Below are 15,162 nucleotides of genomic sequence, written 5' to 3'. Positions count from 1 at the left end.
TCAGCTGCTGCATTTACTCTAAATACATCTGAGTCTCCATTCATTAAAAAGCCATTTTAAAGGCATACACACACACTCCGCCTTAGTGTTGATGCATATGGCTTTATCTAGAGGTACGCTACCAGAGTTAAGATGCATCGTCCCAATCAGATATTTGAGAGCCTGTGTAGTCTCAAGTAGCTATATGTCACACTAGTCCTGAGAAGGAGCCAGAACCCATCAGCAATCAGCTCCATGAGCGACAAGGAGCCCCAACTAAAAGAGTCAAGGCAAGTTAAGCAGGGCGACGAAGCCTCTTTGCTCTTTGGCCTAAACACAACCTAAGTTCCTCAAAAATGAAACTCAAAAAAGAAAAGAAAAAAAGTTATTCAGGTAGAAAGCGCTTTCCAGTGTTTCGCACTGTCTGTCACACGTACAACTATCTGCTTTCTGGACAAAAGTTGTGGGTGTATCTTGGTGTCAGGTGTGTGTGCAGGAGCCAGGCCCTGTGGCCAATAGGACTTTGCAGGACTGGGGCCTTCCTAAGTTTGTTCTGAAGAGGCAAGGCACAGCCTCACAGGTGAGGCCAATTGGTAACTCACAGCACCTGGTGGCAAGAGCTGGGAAGGGATATAAGGTCAGCATTTCCCTTCAGCTCTTTGCCACAGCAACATGCTTCCTGCCTTGCTGTGTTTGGCTTTTTGCTTCCTGATCCTCGAACCTCAGCTTCTTGACTCCTTGCTTCCTGACCCTCGGACCCTTGACTTCTTGATCCTTGGACCCCTGACTTCGTGACTTCTTGCTTCCTGACCCTTGCACCCTTGACTTCTTGACTCCCAGCTCTCTGACCCTCGGACTCTTGGCTCCTGGCTTCTGGACCCCCGTTCCTGCTCCCACCCTGCCATCTTACCCCCGGTCCTGTTGTCCCCTGCCGGGACTTCGATCACCTGTGAACCGGGACGTGACACTTGGATACAATGAGCTTCTGGCCCTGAGTGGAGATGTTCGTCCATTGAAGCCATGGTGGTCAACCTGGAGAAGCTGAGAGAGGCAGAGTGGTTGGTGGCTGAGGACTTCAGGGATGTTATAGCTGTATGTTCCACTCCTTGCTGTCATGGTGAATGGGGGTTTCAGCAGGGAATGAGGTGGTCACTCTGAGGAAGGGGAAAGTGATCCCTTAGAAGGGGCCCATTCCTTGGGTGATGAGCAGTTATCATCTCATACAAAGCATATTCCTCCAGAAGGGACACAGGTGGCGCTGTGGTCTAAACCACTGAGCCTCTTGGGCTTGCTGATCAGAAGGTTGGAGGTTCGAATTCGCACAATGCAGTGAGCTCCCTTTGCTCTGTCCCAGCTTCTGCCAACCTAGCTTTTTGAAAGCACACCAGTGCAAGTAGATAAATAGGTACCACTGTGGTGAGGAAGGTAAATGGCGTATCCGTGCACTCTGGCATTTGTCAGTGTTCTATTGTGCCAGAAGCGGTTTAGTTATGCGGACACATGACCCAGAAAAGCTGTCCGTGGACAAACACAGGCTCCCTTGGCCTGAAAAGTGAGATGAGCGCCGCACCTCAGTCGCCTTTGACTGGACTTAACCGTCCTGGTGTCCTGGAGGTGACTTCAAGTTAAGCAGTTTGTCATATGGAATTGGTGTTTAGATAAAAAAGTCAGGAAAACCACTAAGCATGTCCATGCCCCAGAACTATCCTGGCTACTGCCCTCAACCTGCAATGAAGCCATTAACTTTATTTGATCCTAGCATTGCTTACCAAATAAAACCTTGAAAAATGGTTTTGCAAATCTCATTTTTGATGTTTATAAGGTGCTTTCGTTCACAATACATTACAACGAACATCTGCAGATGGGTGTGGAAGGGAGAATTCTTTAGCCAGGCTGACAGAATGCAGCTTTTATGGCCAAAGTATAAGAAGCAATGGTTTTCCTATTGGGAGAGAGTCTGACTTCTGCCTCAGATTCCATTGTATCTGAAAGGCAAAAGCATAAGAATGCTGATCGGATTGGTTAAAATCTTTGGCCAGGAATTTTTTCCAAAGGTTGCGTGTCTGGGCAAAGTGCCACTGCTATGAAGTCATTCTGATGTTTTAGAAGTTGACTGATCTCCCAGGATCAATAGTTCTGATTGTAATACCATCTGAAATTCAACTCTGCAGCATGTTGTGAGCAAAATGAAATGTTGCCTTCTACAGACATAAATGTGTCCCAAAGATGGCAATTACTGTTTGCTTAGGTAAAAGTTCTTTTAAAAAGATAAAATGTGCATGTTTAAACTATTTCATTTTGCTAGGCATGTACATGGTGGATGTAATTCTGATGCACTGGACTGGAGGACTTTGCTATTGAGATAAATAACAGATGGGTTATGCCCTGTAGGTACCTAGTATAGTCTTCAATTCATATTGCTTAAACTTCAATAATGAAAGCATCAGCCAAGCTTCTCTTCAAGGGCTATAAAGCCCAGGGCAGCTAATACTTGCATGCCCACTTTTAGGTCTGTCTGATTTCCACATTAGGTTGTGTTTTTTTAAGGTATACACTTAAGGCATTTTAAAATTCACGAACGAAAACATCATCATGAAGCCAACACTGGCTGCATCTCTGTGTCTACTGCATTCTCAGTGGAATAGCCAGATTTATCCTGTACTGTGTGTGAAAAAGCCATACCAGAAGCACAAACAAGACAATGTAATGCCACTACTGCAAACCAAATTAGAATTCAACCATTGCTCCTAAGGACACTTCAGCTTACAATATTCAAAATCTTTAAACTTGACTTTTCTTTAATAATAATTTATTATTTATACCCCGCCCATCTGGCTGAGTTTCCCCACCCGCCTATCCTTTTCTCTCTACTTTAGCTTAGCCTCCCATCTCCCATTTCCATCTCCTTACCTTCTTTGCTGTCCTCAGGGTTCATGCCTGCAGACCACGGGCAGGGAACCCATAGTCCTCCAAATGTTGTTTAGACTCCAGCCCCCATCTGCTCCAGCTAGTGTTGCCAATGGCCAAAGATGATGGTAGTTTTATTCCAGCAACACCCAGAAGCTCATAGGTTCCCTATCCCTGCTTTAGACTCTAGCTCCCATCAGGCCTGGCCAGAATGGCAAAATGTCAGGGATGATGAGAGCCCAACAGAAGGTGAAGGGGCACAGGTTTCCCATCCCAGTGTAAAGGCAGGAACAGTATCATCATTGTTCTATGTACAGGCCCTTAATAAAAATTAAGTGGTAGTTATGATGATAATTTTATTAAATGTGCATCTATTAACTTTCCAGTTTGTAACCACAAACCTTTCTGGTCTGTCTTGTAATATTCCTTAAATTTTATTTTTCAGTTCAGCTTGCCTAAGACCTTTCATTCCCTGACAAATTTATAGGGCACTATCAAATTAAAAAATGAGAAATAGAATAGAAATGCCATATAAAACATCAAAAGGAAGAGGGGGAGGAGCCAAAAATGAACTATAAAATCCAGCAGAGCTATAAAGCAATACTAAAGCCAGGCATAAAAGATGCCGGAAATCCTGGGCAAAGAGCATATTAAATCTTGTAATGTGCTAGGAAACGTTGCCGCTCCCCAAAGCACAAACATCAAACATGCCTACCAATGGTTCACACTCTTCCTTATAGCTTTAGATTGTCAGCTCTAGTGGCGTTTGCCATGATTGATCCAAAAGGATGTTCTGCAGCAGTTTCTACAAACTGTGCTGCAGCCCCGCACATGACCCACACTTAGGCCATCAATGGTCATATCCTGAAGATTTCAAACAGTTGCCAGATAAGGCAATCTGTTAGGAATAAAAAGTTATCACAGCAATTGCCCTTAGAACAGAATGCTTAATTTTTATTTACGTAACTCTTTTAATATAGCCTTTGCTGTATTAAAGCAAGGTCCTTGTGAAAGTCCTTGCCATGACTACTGAAATTTCTTTGCTGCTCCTCCCAACCGTAAATCACATCCTGGTAGGGAGGCAACACAAAGATAAAAGGCACATCACATCGTCATGTACAGTAATGAAATATGGGGCTGGAGGGGGACAGGATTATGTGTGGGTGTGTTTTGTTAGTTTTGTTAGCAGAAATATTCTTAGATGGTGCTGAATGCCAGTATGTGACTCCTCTCTCACACCCATTGCACTGACTTCTCTACATGGCTAAGGTCCAGAATCCCTAAAGGACCACCTCTCCCATATGAACCTTCTTGTCCACTGTGATTAGAAAGGCTCAGCCGCATTTCCCATCACTGTCAAAAGTAGCATCACGTGGGAACAAAGGAGAGAGCATAACTGATCATGGATGTGGGACTCACTGCCCTAGAAATCAGACTTGCTTCCCCCTTGTTTGTTAACCTTTTGTACACTCTTCTGTCTTAACCAGCCATAACTTTGCATTTTGCTCTCTCCAGAAATTGCTTTGCAGTTTTTGGGTGCTCTTTATTTGGTTCACCACACAACCATGAATTGCTATAGTGTTGGTTTTTTAATAATGAGTCTGTTAATGTTTGTTTTTAGCTTAGAGTTGGCCTACTTGAGTGTTTCATTATTTATGTATTGAAATAGCCACAATCCACATTTTCATAAAATATATTGAAGCAGTGTATATCCAGGCAGTATATACACAATATAATAAAAGCAATAAAAGCATCCTTTAAAAAATTAATTAAAAATATCAGTAAATATTTATTAGAAGGACAAAGGATCCACATTCTTAAATAAATAAAATCTCTATCAAAGCCTTTTTTCATATTTATGCCTTTGAATCACAAAACTGGATGGTTTCTCATAAGTCATTATCTGGACTTCCCATCTCCCCAAACCCACCACTACTATTCTCCATTAGGGATAGACAAATGTCTTTTTTTTTTCTCTTCTCGTTTTTCCAGTCTTAAGTTCAGTTAGCCACCTTTCCACATCAGCTTGCACTGGGGGGTGGGGGGGGGCTGTACTTAATGTCCCACGATTTCAGTGCACATTTGCACAAGTAATTTCCCATACTATAATGATACTATGTTCCTTCTACAAATACATGCACAGTTTCCCCTTTGTAGACACATTCTTTGGCTGCAGAACTACATCACAAAATAGGGAGAAGCGTGGATTTTGAAGGACTGCTGCATTTCGGTTCACATATTGCTTTGGGAAGTGCAAATTAGGCAGGTTTGTACTAAAATGTGAATGAAACCAAATTTCTCCCCCAACCCCACTTCATATCCAAGGCACAATAGATCTAAAATTCAAAGAAGGTCACTTCCAATTAAAAAGGATGGGGAAAGACCTGAGACTTAGGAGGGCCTCTGCCTGTCAAGCATATATAAGACTGGGCTACATGGATGGTCTGGCCAGGTGTGTGGCGTGTGTTTCTTTCTTGACAGCAGCCCGGCCACCTTTGCTGTGTAAACTTCCAAGTAAATTCCACAATGGCTCAGCACAGCTTATTTAATTGCCAAATAGAGCATTTTAATTTGTGCATTTTATTTCAGGTTCGTTGTCCAATGTTTTATGATAAACACATTGCAACCACAGGCTTGCTTTCACACAGTAATACCCATATAAGGATGCTTACTTATTGGTTAATGATATATTCTGAGAAAGGTATCACACTGAGGTTTGGGTAACCCTTATTTTATGCCGATTTTAAAAATGATATCCAGTGCTGGCCAGCACACACACATGCTTATGCTGTGTGCCCTTTCTAATTTTACATCTCCACTTTACACTGAGTCAGAGCAGTTTGCTATTTATTGTGTCAGATTCCTCAACTATTGCCTCACATCAGTTGCTGCAGGATGAAGGCTCAATAAACACTGTCTAGAAGCATCCTGTATTTACTACTAGCAAGTCTGCTTAGTCTGGAAACTGTGCAGCCTGATCCTGTGATATGATTTACTCAGCAGCCAAACTAGCAGTTTGAAAGCACGTCAAAGTGCAAGTAGATAAATAGGTGGGAAGGTAAACAGTGTTTCTGTGCGCTACTCTGGTTCGCCAGAAGTGGCTTAGTCATGCTGGCCACATGACCTGGAAGCTGTACGCCAGCACCCTCGGCCAATAGAGCAAGATGAGCGCTGCAACCCCAGAGTCGTCCGCGACTGGACCTAATGGTCAGGGGTCCCTTTACCTTTAAGCCCCACTAAGGGATTGCAGCCCAAGTCCAATTGGACAGTGCCCCTCCCTTTAAAATCAAATCAGCGGGTCTCAAGTTAGTCATAGCACCAATATCCTCCAATTCCATTACCTGTAATGGGACTCTGAAGGAACTAAGATCCTGTTTAAAGGTGGTAAATTCTGGAAATGCATGGCTAAATCCCAAATGTTCATATATCAGTTTAGAAGTACAGGCTAGAAATTCACACCCCCAGTGTCTACTTTTCTACATTTTTGTATGTGTCAATAGGAAAAAGCATTTAGGTCATGTGATTTTCCACACCTGAAGAACAAAGTGGTGTAGCCCAGAAATATTCTAAACATTTTCTAGGTACTGTTGGGTGAACTAGGCCTAATTGGTGCAGGTTTGTGGGCTGCTGTGTCATGCTCTATATCCCTAGGATAATGGACCCAAATCAGTATAGCGTTACAGCTATGGCATTAGGAGTGTACTTCAGGGATGTAACTTAAGCAGGAGAGATAAATTTAATGGACTGGAATATAAATTTTAAAAAGGAACAACTTGTAATTACCCCCTCTCTACATACACAACTCAATAGTTTTTAAGATGTTTCTCCCACTGCAGTTAAAACACTTTCTCCTCCACCAACCACCTCTGTTCTGAAATTAAGGTACTTATCACAGTAGTATGCTAACTTCAAGTTTGTAATGGCACTGGTCTCCCATAGCTTCAAAACAAGTCCCTGGAAAGCAGATTTTAAACAGGAATTACTATTTGTTAGAACAGGTCATCTGCATAGGGATTTAGGGTTTATTCAGTTTGATGCTTTGACTATGATAAAATAAATTGAACTGAGATTAAGGCATGACCCAGGTCACACAAAGATAAAGTGTTTTTCTCTAATGTTCAAAATACTGCTCAAAGCAACATTTTTGAAAAATAGAAAATGTACTCAATGCAAGCCCGTAGTGATTGTCTCACTCCAAGTCTCACAAGAATAGATTCATTGACATGACACAGAAACATTTTCTTTCTTTTTTTATTATAATTGTTTCACTTTAATACATCACAAAAAAGAAATATAAAACAAACTTAAAACTCCTACTGAAGTTATTCAAATGCTGCTACAGACTTTAAACTGTCATTACTGTTTTTCAAATAAAGTTTAAAAACTTCCCATTTTGAGATAAATACTTCCTTTTATTTATTTTTTATTCTTTCTGATAAATTATCTAATTCCACGTATTCAATCATTTTTTGAGTCCACTCTAATCTAGAAGGGACTTTATCACTTTTCCAATTTGTCACAATGAGTATTCTTGCTGCAACGGTAGCATAAAGAAAACATTTTCAAGTACGTATACTATATTTATATTTCGGAAAGTTGTTTGCTTTCCATCTGTTCTCCATACATCGGACACCTCACAAAACATGATGGTTCCTGAAACTGAGGGGTTTTTTTTTTACTACGTTTGAACACCACTAGATGTCATTTGGAATCAGTATGGTGGACTAAGTCATTCCAAATTGCATGCATTTGGACACCTCTTACCAAATTTTGCATTATGGTTCCCGATATCAAGAAGTAAGTTTATGTTTCCCTATAATTGAAAGACATGTTGACTCAAGACAGCAGACTGAACCTTTCAAAACTGAACTGGTATGGGTGCTTCTTAAGATATTGTCACAAAAATTTGCATGGTGGTTCCTGACATAGAGGTGCAGGTTTTGCTTTGGCTGCAATTAAATGCCATTTTGAATCAAGATGAATGAACAAACCTTTCAAAGCTGCACTGATTCCTAACTCACCAACTGTCAGAAATCGTTCCCAGTGTTTAATTGCTGAGTGCTCCCCAAAGTAAAACAGAACAAAACCTACAACTCCCTATAGGCAGAAAACTAGCAAAGAACAGGGTGGGGTAGAGCTTTTGCTCTGAAATGTTAATATTTTACTTGCAGGGTGGTTATTTTAAAATTGTTTTTTGCACATTGGCAGGTAGGAGCATTCAAATACAAAACCACCTCCTAAACTGCTGCCTGAAATACTACATACAGAAGGAAAAGCGAACCAGTGGCCCTCCAAATGTCGTTGGACTACAAATCCTATCATCCTCCAGCACTGGCCTTTGTGGAATGCTCACCCCAGGAAGGCTCAGATGGCACCATTATTGCATATCTTTAAGTGCCTGGCAAAAACATTCCTCTATAACCAGGCCTTTAATCTCGTAACTATCTGAGACCTTTAGAAGTGGGCAGGATTTCTCTCTCCTCTTGGTTTTAATGTATCTGTGTTGGGTTGGGTTCTACTGTCTGTTTGTTTGTCTGGTCGTAAATTGCTGTGGGTTGCGCTGGGCAAGATAAAGTGACTAACAAACTCAATAAAGAGTAAGACAAGCAGATCCCATGATCCAAAAGCTCATTAAATGAAAATTTCACTTATCCAAACACAATGAATTAGTACCCAAACCTCACTATACACTCCACAGACTTGAGTGTAGCACTGTAAACAAGTAAGCAACCTTTAAAAAGCATTGCTTTTTTGTGTGTTTCCTAATAATAATAATAATAATAATAATAATAATTTATTATTTATATCCTGCCCATCTGGCTGGGTTTCCCCAGTCACTCTGGGCTGCTTCCAACAAAACACTAAAATACAATAACCCATTAAACATTAAAAGCTTTTCCTAGTCCACTATAGCCATTTTGCCAGGATCCATGGTGGGAGGGAGGGAAGAGATTGGACAAATAAGAGAGCAATTTTCCCCTTGTTTTCCTTTTGCAAGGTTTTAAAGGGTTTTCCTGAGTTTTATCATCATTATGGGGTTTGTGTGTGTGTATGTCTCAAAAGCCCATGGTTAGGAACGCAGTAGAAATTTCCCCATAGAAATCAATGGGAAACCTAGACTCATTATGCGAACAATCGCCCAGCAAACAATTTCCTAGGAACACACTGTGTCCAGAGAGCAGACCCTGTGTGCAATAATACTAATAATTCTACCACATATTTGTGAGCCAGGCAACTTTCCACTCAGTGGCAAAACCTTGTTTGTCTCATTCATTGCTCTGTTTCATTAAAAATTGTGCAGCCCTTGACTATTAAAAAGCAAATACACACCTCAAAGTGGTTTGCAATTATTATTGTTATTTGGGGAACTTTTTAATGTTTGATATTTTATTATGTTTTTATATGTGTTTGAAGCTGCCCAGAGTGGCTGGGGCAACCCAGTCAGATGGGTGGGGGTATAAATAGTAAAAATATTATTATTGAGTAGGACGTCCCTATTTTCATCAGAGGAAAGGTTGGAGGCTACTGATCATGGTGTTGTTCAATAATAATTAAAAGTCAACAAAACATTTCCAACTCTTTTTGGAGATAAAACATAATAATAACCACACAAGATTTTTTAAAATAACACCACCACTTACCGTATTTTCCCGTGCATAAGACTAGGGGTTTTTTTACCCAAAAATTAGGTTTGAAATTGGGGCTTGTCTTATACACGGGTAGTGCTGAGGTGTGTTTTCTTAATTTGGAGTCCCTCAAAATAGGGGCCGCCTTTTACATGGGAGCGTCTTATACGCTCATCATCATTATTATTATTTTTACAGAAAAATACATTATTATTTTAGATTTTTAAAATAGTAACACTTATTATCATTACCATTTTTACAGAAAAACTTATTATATTAGATCTTTAACATAACAACAACAATTATTACCTTTATTATTTTTACAGAAAAACAAAACTTATTATTTTTATATTATATATTTAAAATAATAATAGTAATAACAACTACAACAACTATCATCATTATTATTTACAGAAAAACAAAACGGCGGGGCGTAAGGAAAGCCCACAACCTTACTTTAAAAACACGCCTGCGAGGAGTTTGAAAGGCGGCGCTTGGAAGGGACTGGAATTTACCTCAGCCGCTTCTCTCCCGACTGGGCCTCTCTCCCCGCCGCGCACTCGGCCGGGCCCCGCCCCGTTTCCCCCGGCGCGCCGTCACTTCCGCGAGGCGGGTCCCGGCGCGCGGGGAGACCCTTTTTGGTGACGGGCGCAAGGCGGCGTCGAGCGGGTGCTCCGGGATGGCGGCCGGGATGGGGCCGCGGCGTCGGCAGCGGCACCTGCGCCTCGCGCACCTCCTCCGGGCCCCCGCTGCTGCTGCCGGCGGCGGCCGCCGGGCTTCCGCCATGCAGCTGAAGGGAAGCGCCCGGCCCCTGCGCTGATGGGGAGCGGGAGCGGCGGTTGCGAAAGAAGACGAAGAAAAAGACGGAGGCGGAGGAGGAGGCGACCGCAGCAGCAACAGCAGCAGCACGAGCAGTAGCAGCAGCAGCAGCAGCACCGCTAGTGCCGGACTGAGGGGCGGCGGCTTCCGTTTTTGTATTTTAAGCCGGGGGGGGGGGTTCGGGAGGGGAAGCCTCGCCCGCGGAGAAGCGGGGGCTGGGAGCCACCGAAGAGGCCCGTCGAGGGGATGTGGCGGTGGATCCGGCAGCAGCTGGTAGGTGGGGCGTTGGGGTGGGGAGGGGGTCTCTCCTCAGGAAAAGGGGGCTCGCTTTTGCCCCTCCCTGAGGAAAGTGTGTATGGGGGGGTCCTCTTCAACTTTCTCTTCTCTCTTACTTCGCCCTCCCTCCCTCGTTTTTCTGAGGCGGGTGTCACACCTGGTCCCGTTCCCATCCTTTTTTTGGGGGGGGGGGTCCTCTTCAACTTTCTCTTCTCTCTTACTTCGCCCCTCCCTCTTTTTCTGTGTCACACCTGGTCCCGTTCCCAACCTTTTTTGTGTGTGTGTGGGGGGGGTCCCCTGCAACTTTCTCTCTTACTTCGCCCCCTCCCTCTTTTTCTGAGGCGGGTGTTCCCCTCCTTTTTGTGTGTGGGGGGTGTCTTCTCCTCACCCCCCCTTCTCAAATAATATACTGTATTCTCTCTCCCCCCCCTCCTTCCTGCCTCCATTAGTTTCTTGCTTTCTTTCTCTCCCCGCCCCACTTGTTACTTTTCCAGTGGTGAATTGGGGGGGCTAACTACTCCCCCCCCATAAAACCTGCCTGCTTTCAACTTCAGCACCTGCTAAGTGGGTCCTCTTTCTGCCCACCTCACCCAGCTTTTTCCTCCCTGTTCCCTTTAAGTTTTTAGGACTAAGCCTGAAATGGCTTTTCTTAAGGGTGCGCCAGTTTGCACATGCATGTGTGCTCTATGGGGAGATGTGGGACATCTTGGAGCTAGCTTCCTGCTCGGTGACAAATCTGAGTTTGCCCAGCCTAGTGTGTTAAAAAACGCTTCCTTGTGGTTTGTGACGGCTGCATCTTCTTTTTTTTCTCTCTTTCTGCTCACTGTTCTCTCCCCACAGGTGCAATTTCCTACTTTCAAATTTAAGCATTTTGGTTGAGTCAGTTTAGTAGCAGTAGATGAGGGAAACAGATATGAGGAAAGTTAAGATTGGGGGCCAGGTGGAGAAGGAAATAGCCTGGGGGTACTCATAAGCCTGAAGGTGTTTGTAGGGGCAAGATTTTTACTCTACAACGTGATCTATAACTTTATTTAATACTGAATGTAATATTTTATTTTCTATTATTCCTTCTAGAGAGTAGACACTTAGGATCCCGTTGTTTCTTGAATGAATTATGGGGTGAGGTCTGCAGTTCTTAGGCTGATAACAGCTTGTAATTGCCAGCAAGTTCTGGCTTTTTAACCAAGATGCTACGATTCAAAATAATTTGTAGCTGATCCAAGAATGCATCTATGATAAATGGCAGTGATATTTGACCGAGAAGTCATTGTTGGAGCCTTCTCTGATTGCTTGACCAGGGATTAGGATCACTTGTGCAATGGCAAAAGTTTAAACCTATTGAAAGTTTGTAAATACTGTATTTGAATAAGATTCTTTTGGCTGCTACAGGCCGCAAGCCAACTTCAAAAAGTTTTAGAAAGCTCTGGTACAGAGGGTCAGGACTGTTGCTTCTTGCCTATTTCCCTCTTAGAAGAAGAAGAATTTTATTATTTATATCCCGCCCACCTGGCTGGTTTTCCCCAACCACTCTGGGCGACTTCCAACAGATTAAAAACAGAATAAAACATCAAACATTAAAAACTTCCCTAGACAGGGATGCCTTCAGAACGAGAGAGAGAGAGAAGATTATCTTCTAACAGCCACTGCAGCTTCATTTCTCAATACTTAGGCTCTTGAAAACTGTTACAACAAAATAAGTAAAGTAATAAATGTAATTCAAAATGCAACAACTTCCTGGTTTTTGGAACAAAGTGTTGGATTGATAGTAATGACTTAAGGGGAGTTGCGTCCTAATGTGTTACACGCCTACACAACAGTGACGTGATAAGGTAACACAGTAAATCTGCAGCTTGTTTACAAGGGAAGAAACAACTATTGATATCAGCTGTCTGCTCATATAAGTCATCTAGGAAGCAAACCACAACAATGTACTTAAATTTATAGAATGCTATACTAAATGAATAAAAACGTTTCAAGTACAGTATCTTACATTTGCTTAGATCCTGTTGGTTTTGCAATTGATTATATTTGCATTTACTGCATGCCTTAGCTTTTATACCATGGTTAAAGTAGCATGTGGTGGTTTATTTATAAATATTCTAGGAATCTTTATAATTGTTCTAAAAGGATTTGAGAGAGGCAGCTTTTTGCAAACTGCCCATATAGTGATGCATTTTCAGTTGGAGCTTCAGTTTATATTGGTTGTCAGTCCAATGATACTTTATCGCATTGGGATGATACTAGGAACAGTTATTTATGAAAGAGTTATTTTTGTCCCTGTGCAGTTTGCTAATCTGTTGTCTAGGATGGATTCGTTTTTATTATACTGTTGGGAAAGGTTTTTCAGATTTTTTGGTTTATCTTGGCTGCCTTAATATTTTAGATATGACTGATACTTGGTCTTGTATTTCACTTACATATAGCTGTTTTTATTTATGGGTTCAGCTAACTAATAGCTTCCTAACACAGCAATCTTGAAACTATTGTATGTGTGTAGGGTGGCACTAGCATGCTATGATAGATCTGCTAATGGGCTGTGAGAAATAGCTTAAAGACTCATGTGAGTCGAAAGCACCCAACCAGATGGTTCTCTGTACTGTACAGTTCACTCCTCTGGCTTTTCCTTCTTCCAAGTCAGCTGTCATGCTCAGAACAGTGACCCTCTTAGAAAAAATATGTGGTAGACTCCTCTAGTGTAACTCAGTTTAAGCTTTTTTTGCATCTGAGTGCAGTGTGTCTCTCATTTTAATTCAGAAAAGCAAACCCTGAGTTTTAAATAATATTAGCTACACTGGGCACTCTCTGTGGAAAGGCAGGCATAAAGTTGTACATCTCAGCAGTGGGAACCTTGCTCTAAACAGGGAGCAGAGAAAGATAATTATTTTTAGTTGTATTCTAATAGTTCACATTTTGGCCCCCTGGCCATTATATTTAACTGTACTATGTCAGTTTTATGACCAAAAGTTTTATGTGTGTTTGGTGGAAGGAACATGGTTTTTAACTTTTGCCTTTTTTAAAAAAAACGAACAAATCTTTGGTTGTGTATTTTGGTCACTTGCATATGAACAACCAGATATCTTTTCCTTTTAACATTACAATGAGTAATTTTTACATGGGGCTAACTTTATTCATTCATTATTACAATATTACCAGATACTACAGTGGTACCTCGGGTTAAGTACTTAATTCGTTCTGGAGGTCTGTTCTTAACCTGAAACTGTTCTTAACCTGAAACTGTTCTTAACCTGAAGCACCACTTTAGCTAATGGGGCCTCCAGCTGTCGCTGCGCTGCCGGAGCACGATTTCTGATCTCATCCTGAAGCAAAGTTCTTAACCCGAGGTAATATTTCTGGGTTAGCAGAGTCTGTAACCTGAAGCGTCTGTAACCCGAGGTACCACTGTATAATAAGCTAAATGTGGTGCTGAGAGAATGCTTTATCTGCAAGCTCAAAAGCTGGGGTTTTTGCATGTAATAAAGGCATGTTTGATGGACTTGTTTTTTTGCAGACCTCTACCCTCATGGGAGAGCTCCTTTTGTTGGGATAGTCAATTTTCTTAGCTTTCAAATTGCAGCGCTTATTACCTGTGATATCCCACATGGCTATTCCTTCAAAGCCAGGTTGTTCTCTTCCTCTGTTTTTGTTGTTGTTGTGGGTTGCTGCTGCTGCTGCAGCAAGGTACATAACACTTCCTGAATAGCAGGGAAGAAGAATAACTCATCAAGGTGTGGAGATGAATGTTCCTTGAATAGGAAAGTAGAGACAAGGTGTGGGTAGCATACTTGTTGAAAACACAGTGGGAAGAATGTTTACTTGGTTGCTTTGGATTTGAAAAAAAGATGTAAGCTGAGCAAAAGTTGAATTTGTGTGTTGGAAGCAGCAGCAGCTCATAAGGAGGATTTATTAAAATTTATTAAAATTAGTGTTTCATTACAATGAGGCAGGGAATTTAAAGTTCAAGGCAATTAGTTCCTTTAGCCTCATCGAACTTCAGACATCCCTGGGGTCCAGACTAGACCCCACATGGGGAACAATTTAATGTGATGGATGGGATACTTCATGGCATAGGGTCCTGAATTGTAAGATCAGTGTGCCCCGTTGAAACCCATAGCTGTTCCACTCCTCCAGCTTGTCACAATAGCACTTGCAATGGCTATATAGGGAGCTTGTGTGTGTGCACTTGCCAAAGATTGGCTATCTGCAGTGCAAAGTAGAAGAGTCGGCACAGTCGATTGTTCTGAAATTGGATTAAAATCCAAGGCTTAATGCAGTTGCCAAGAGTGTAGAAGTTAGGTCAGATTCAGTGATGAGAGCATGAATAAAATTTGAGCAACCATAGCAAAGAGGAAGGTTTGATAACTTAATTATTTCATTTGTTTAACCGGATTGTTTTTGTAGCATCCAGATAATACCATTTACCTATTTGCATTTTCATTCCTTGAGAAATGGAATGGTGGTTCTTTCCTATTGCTCCCTTTTAATTCTGAACTCTGATGGTGAATACCGTAAAAACGGAGCCAAAATGGGGTCACTGAGAAGCCAGAAGGGAAAAATC

General features: G+C 41.9%; 1 protein-coding gene and 1 long non-coding RNA gene across 12 annotated transcripts in view; one reads left to right on the top strand and one right to left on the bottom strand.

The window, feature by feature from the left end:
- Positions 1-10,068, bottom strand: part of LOC310678519 — an 84,743-nt gene extending 74,675 nt beyond the window's left edge. Inside the window, exon 1 of one of the 3 annotated variants that reach the window (XR_014511805.1) lies at positions 9,969-10,068. This is a non-coding gene — a long non-coding RNA (uncharacterized lncRNA). The remainder of the gene's footprint in view (positions 1-9,968) is intronic. The other 2 variants (XR_014511806.1, XR_014511807.1) reach the window with 2 other exon arrangements.
- A 28-nt stretch (positions 10,069-10,096) lies between these two features.
- Positions 10,097-15,162, top strand: part of ATP11B (ATPase phospholipid transporting 11B (putative)) — an 81,009-nt gene continuing 75,943 nt past the window's right edge. For 8 of the 9 annotated variants that reach the window (XR_014511716.1, XR_014511717.1, XR_014511718.1 and 5 more), the window contains exon 1: positions 10,116-10,604. Coding sequence is in view for 6 of the 9 variants with exons in the window: in XM_083441952.1 (XP_083298078.1) it covers positions 10,578-10,604 (27 nt within the window). In the remaining 3 variants the exon portion in view is untranslated. Of the gene's footprint in view, positions 10,605-15,162 lie in introns of all 9 variants that reach the window. The other variant, XM_083441949.1, reaches the window with a different exon arrangement.

This window comes from Podarcis tiliguerta (assembly GCF_965153285.1).
Source record: "Podarcis tiliguerta genome assembly, chromosome: 5".
Taxonomy (NCBI): Eukaryota; Metazoa; Chordata; class Lepidosauria; order Squamata; family Lacertidae; genus Podarcis; species Podarcis tiliguerta.
Note: the sequence above shows the minus strand (reverse complement) of the source record. Positions and strands in the feature narration are given on the sequence as shown.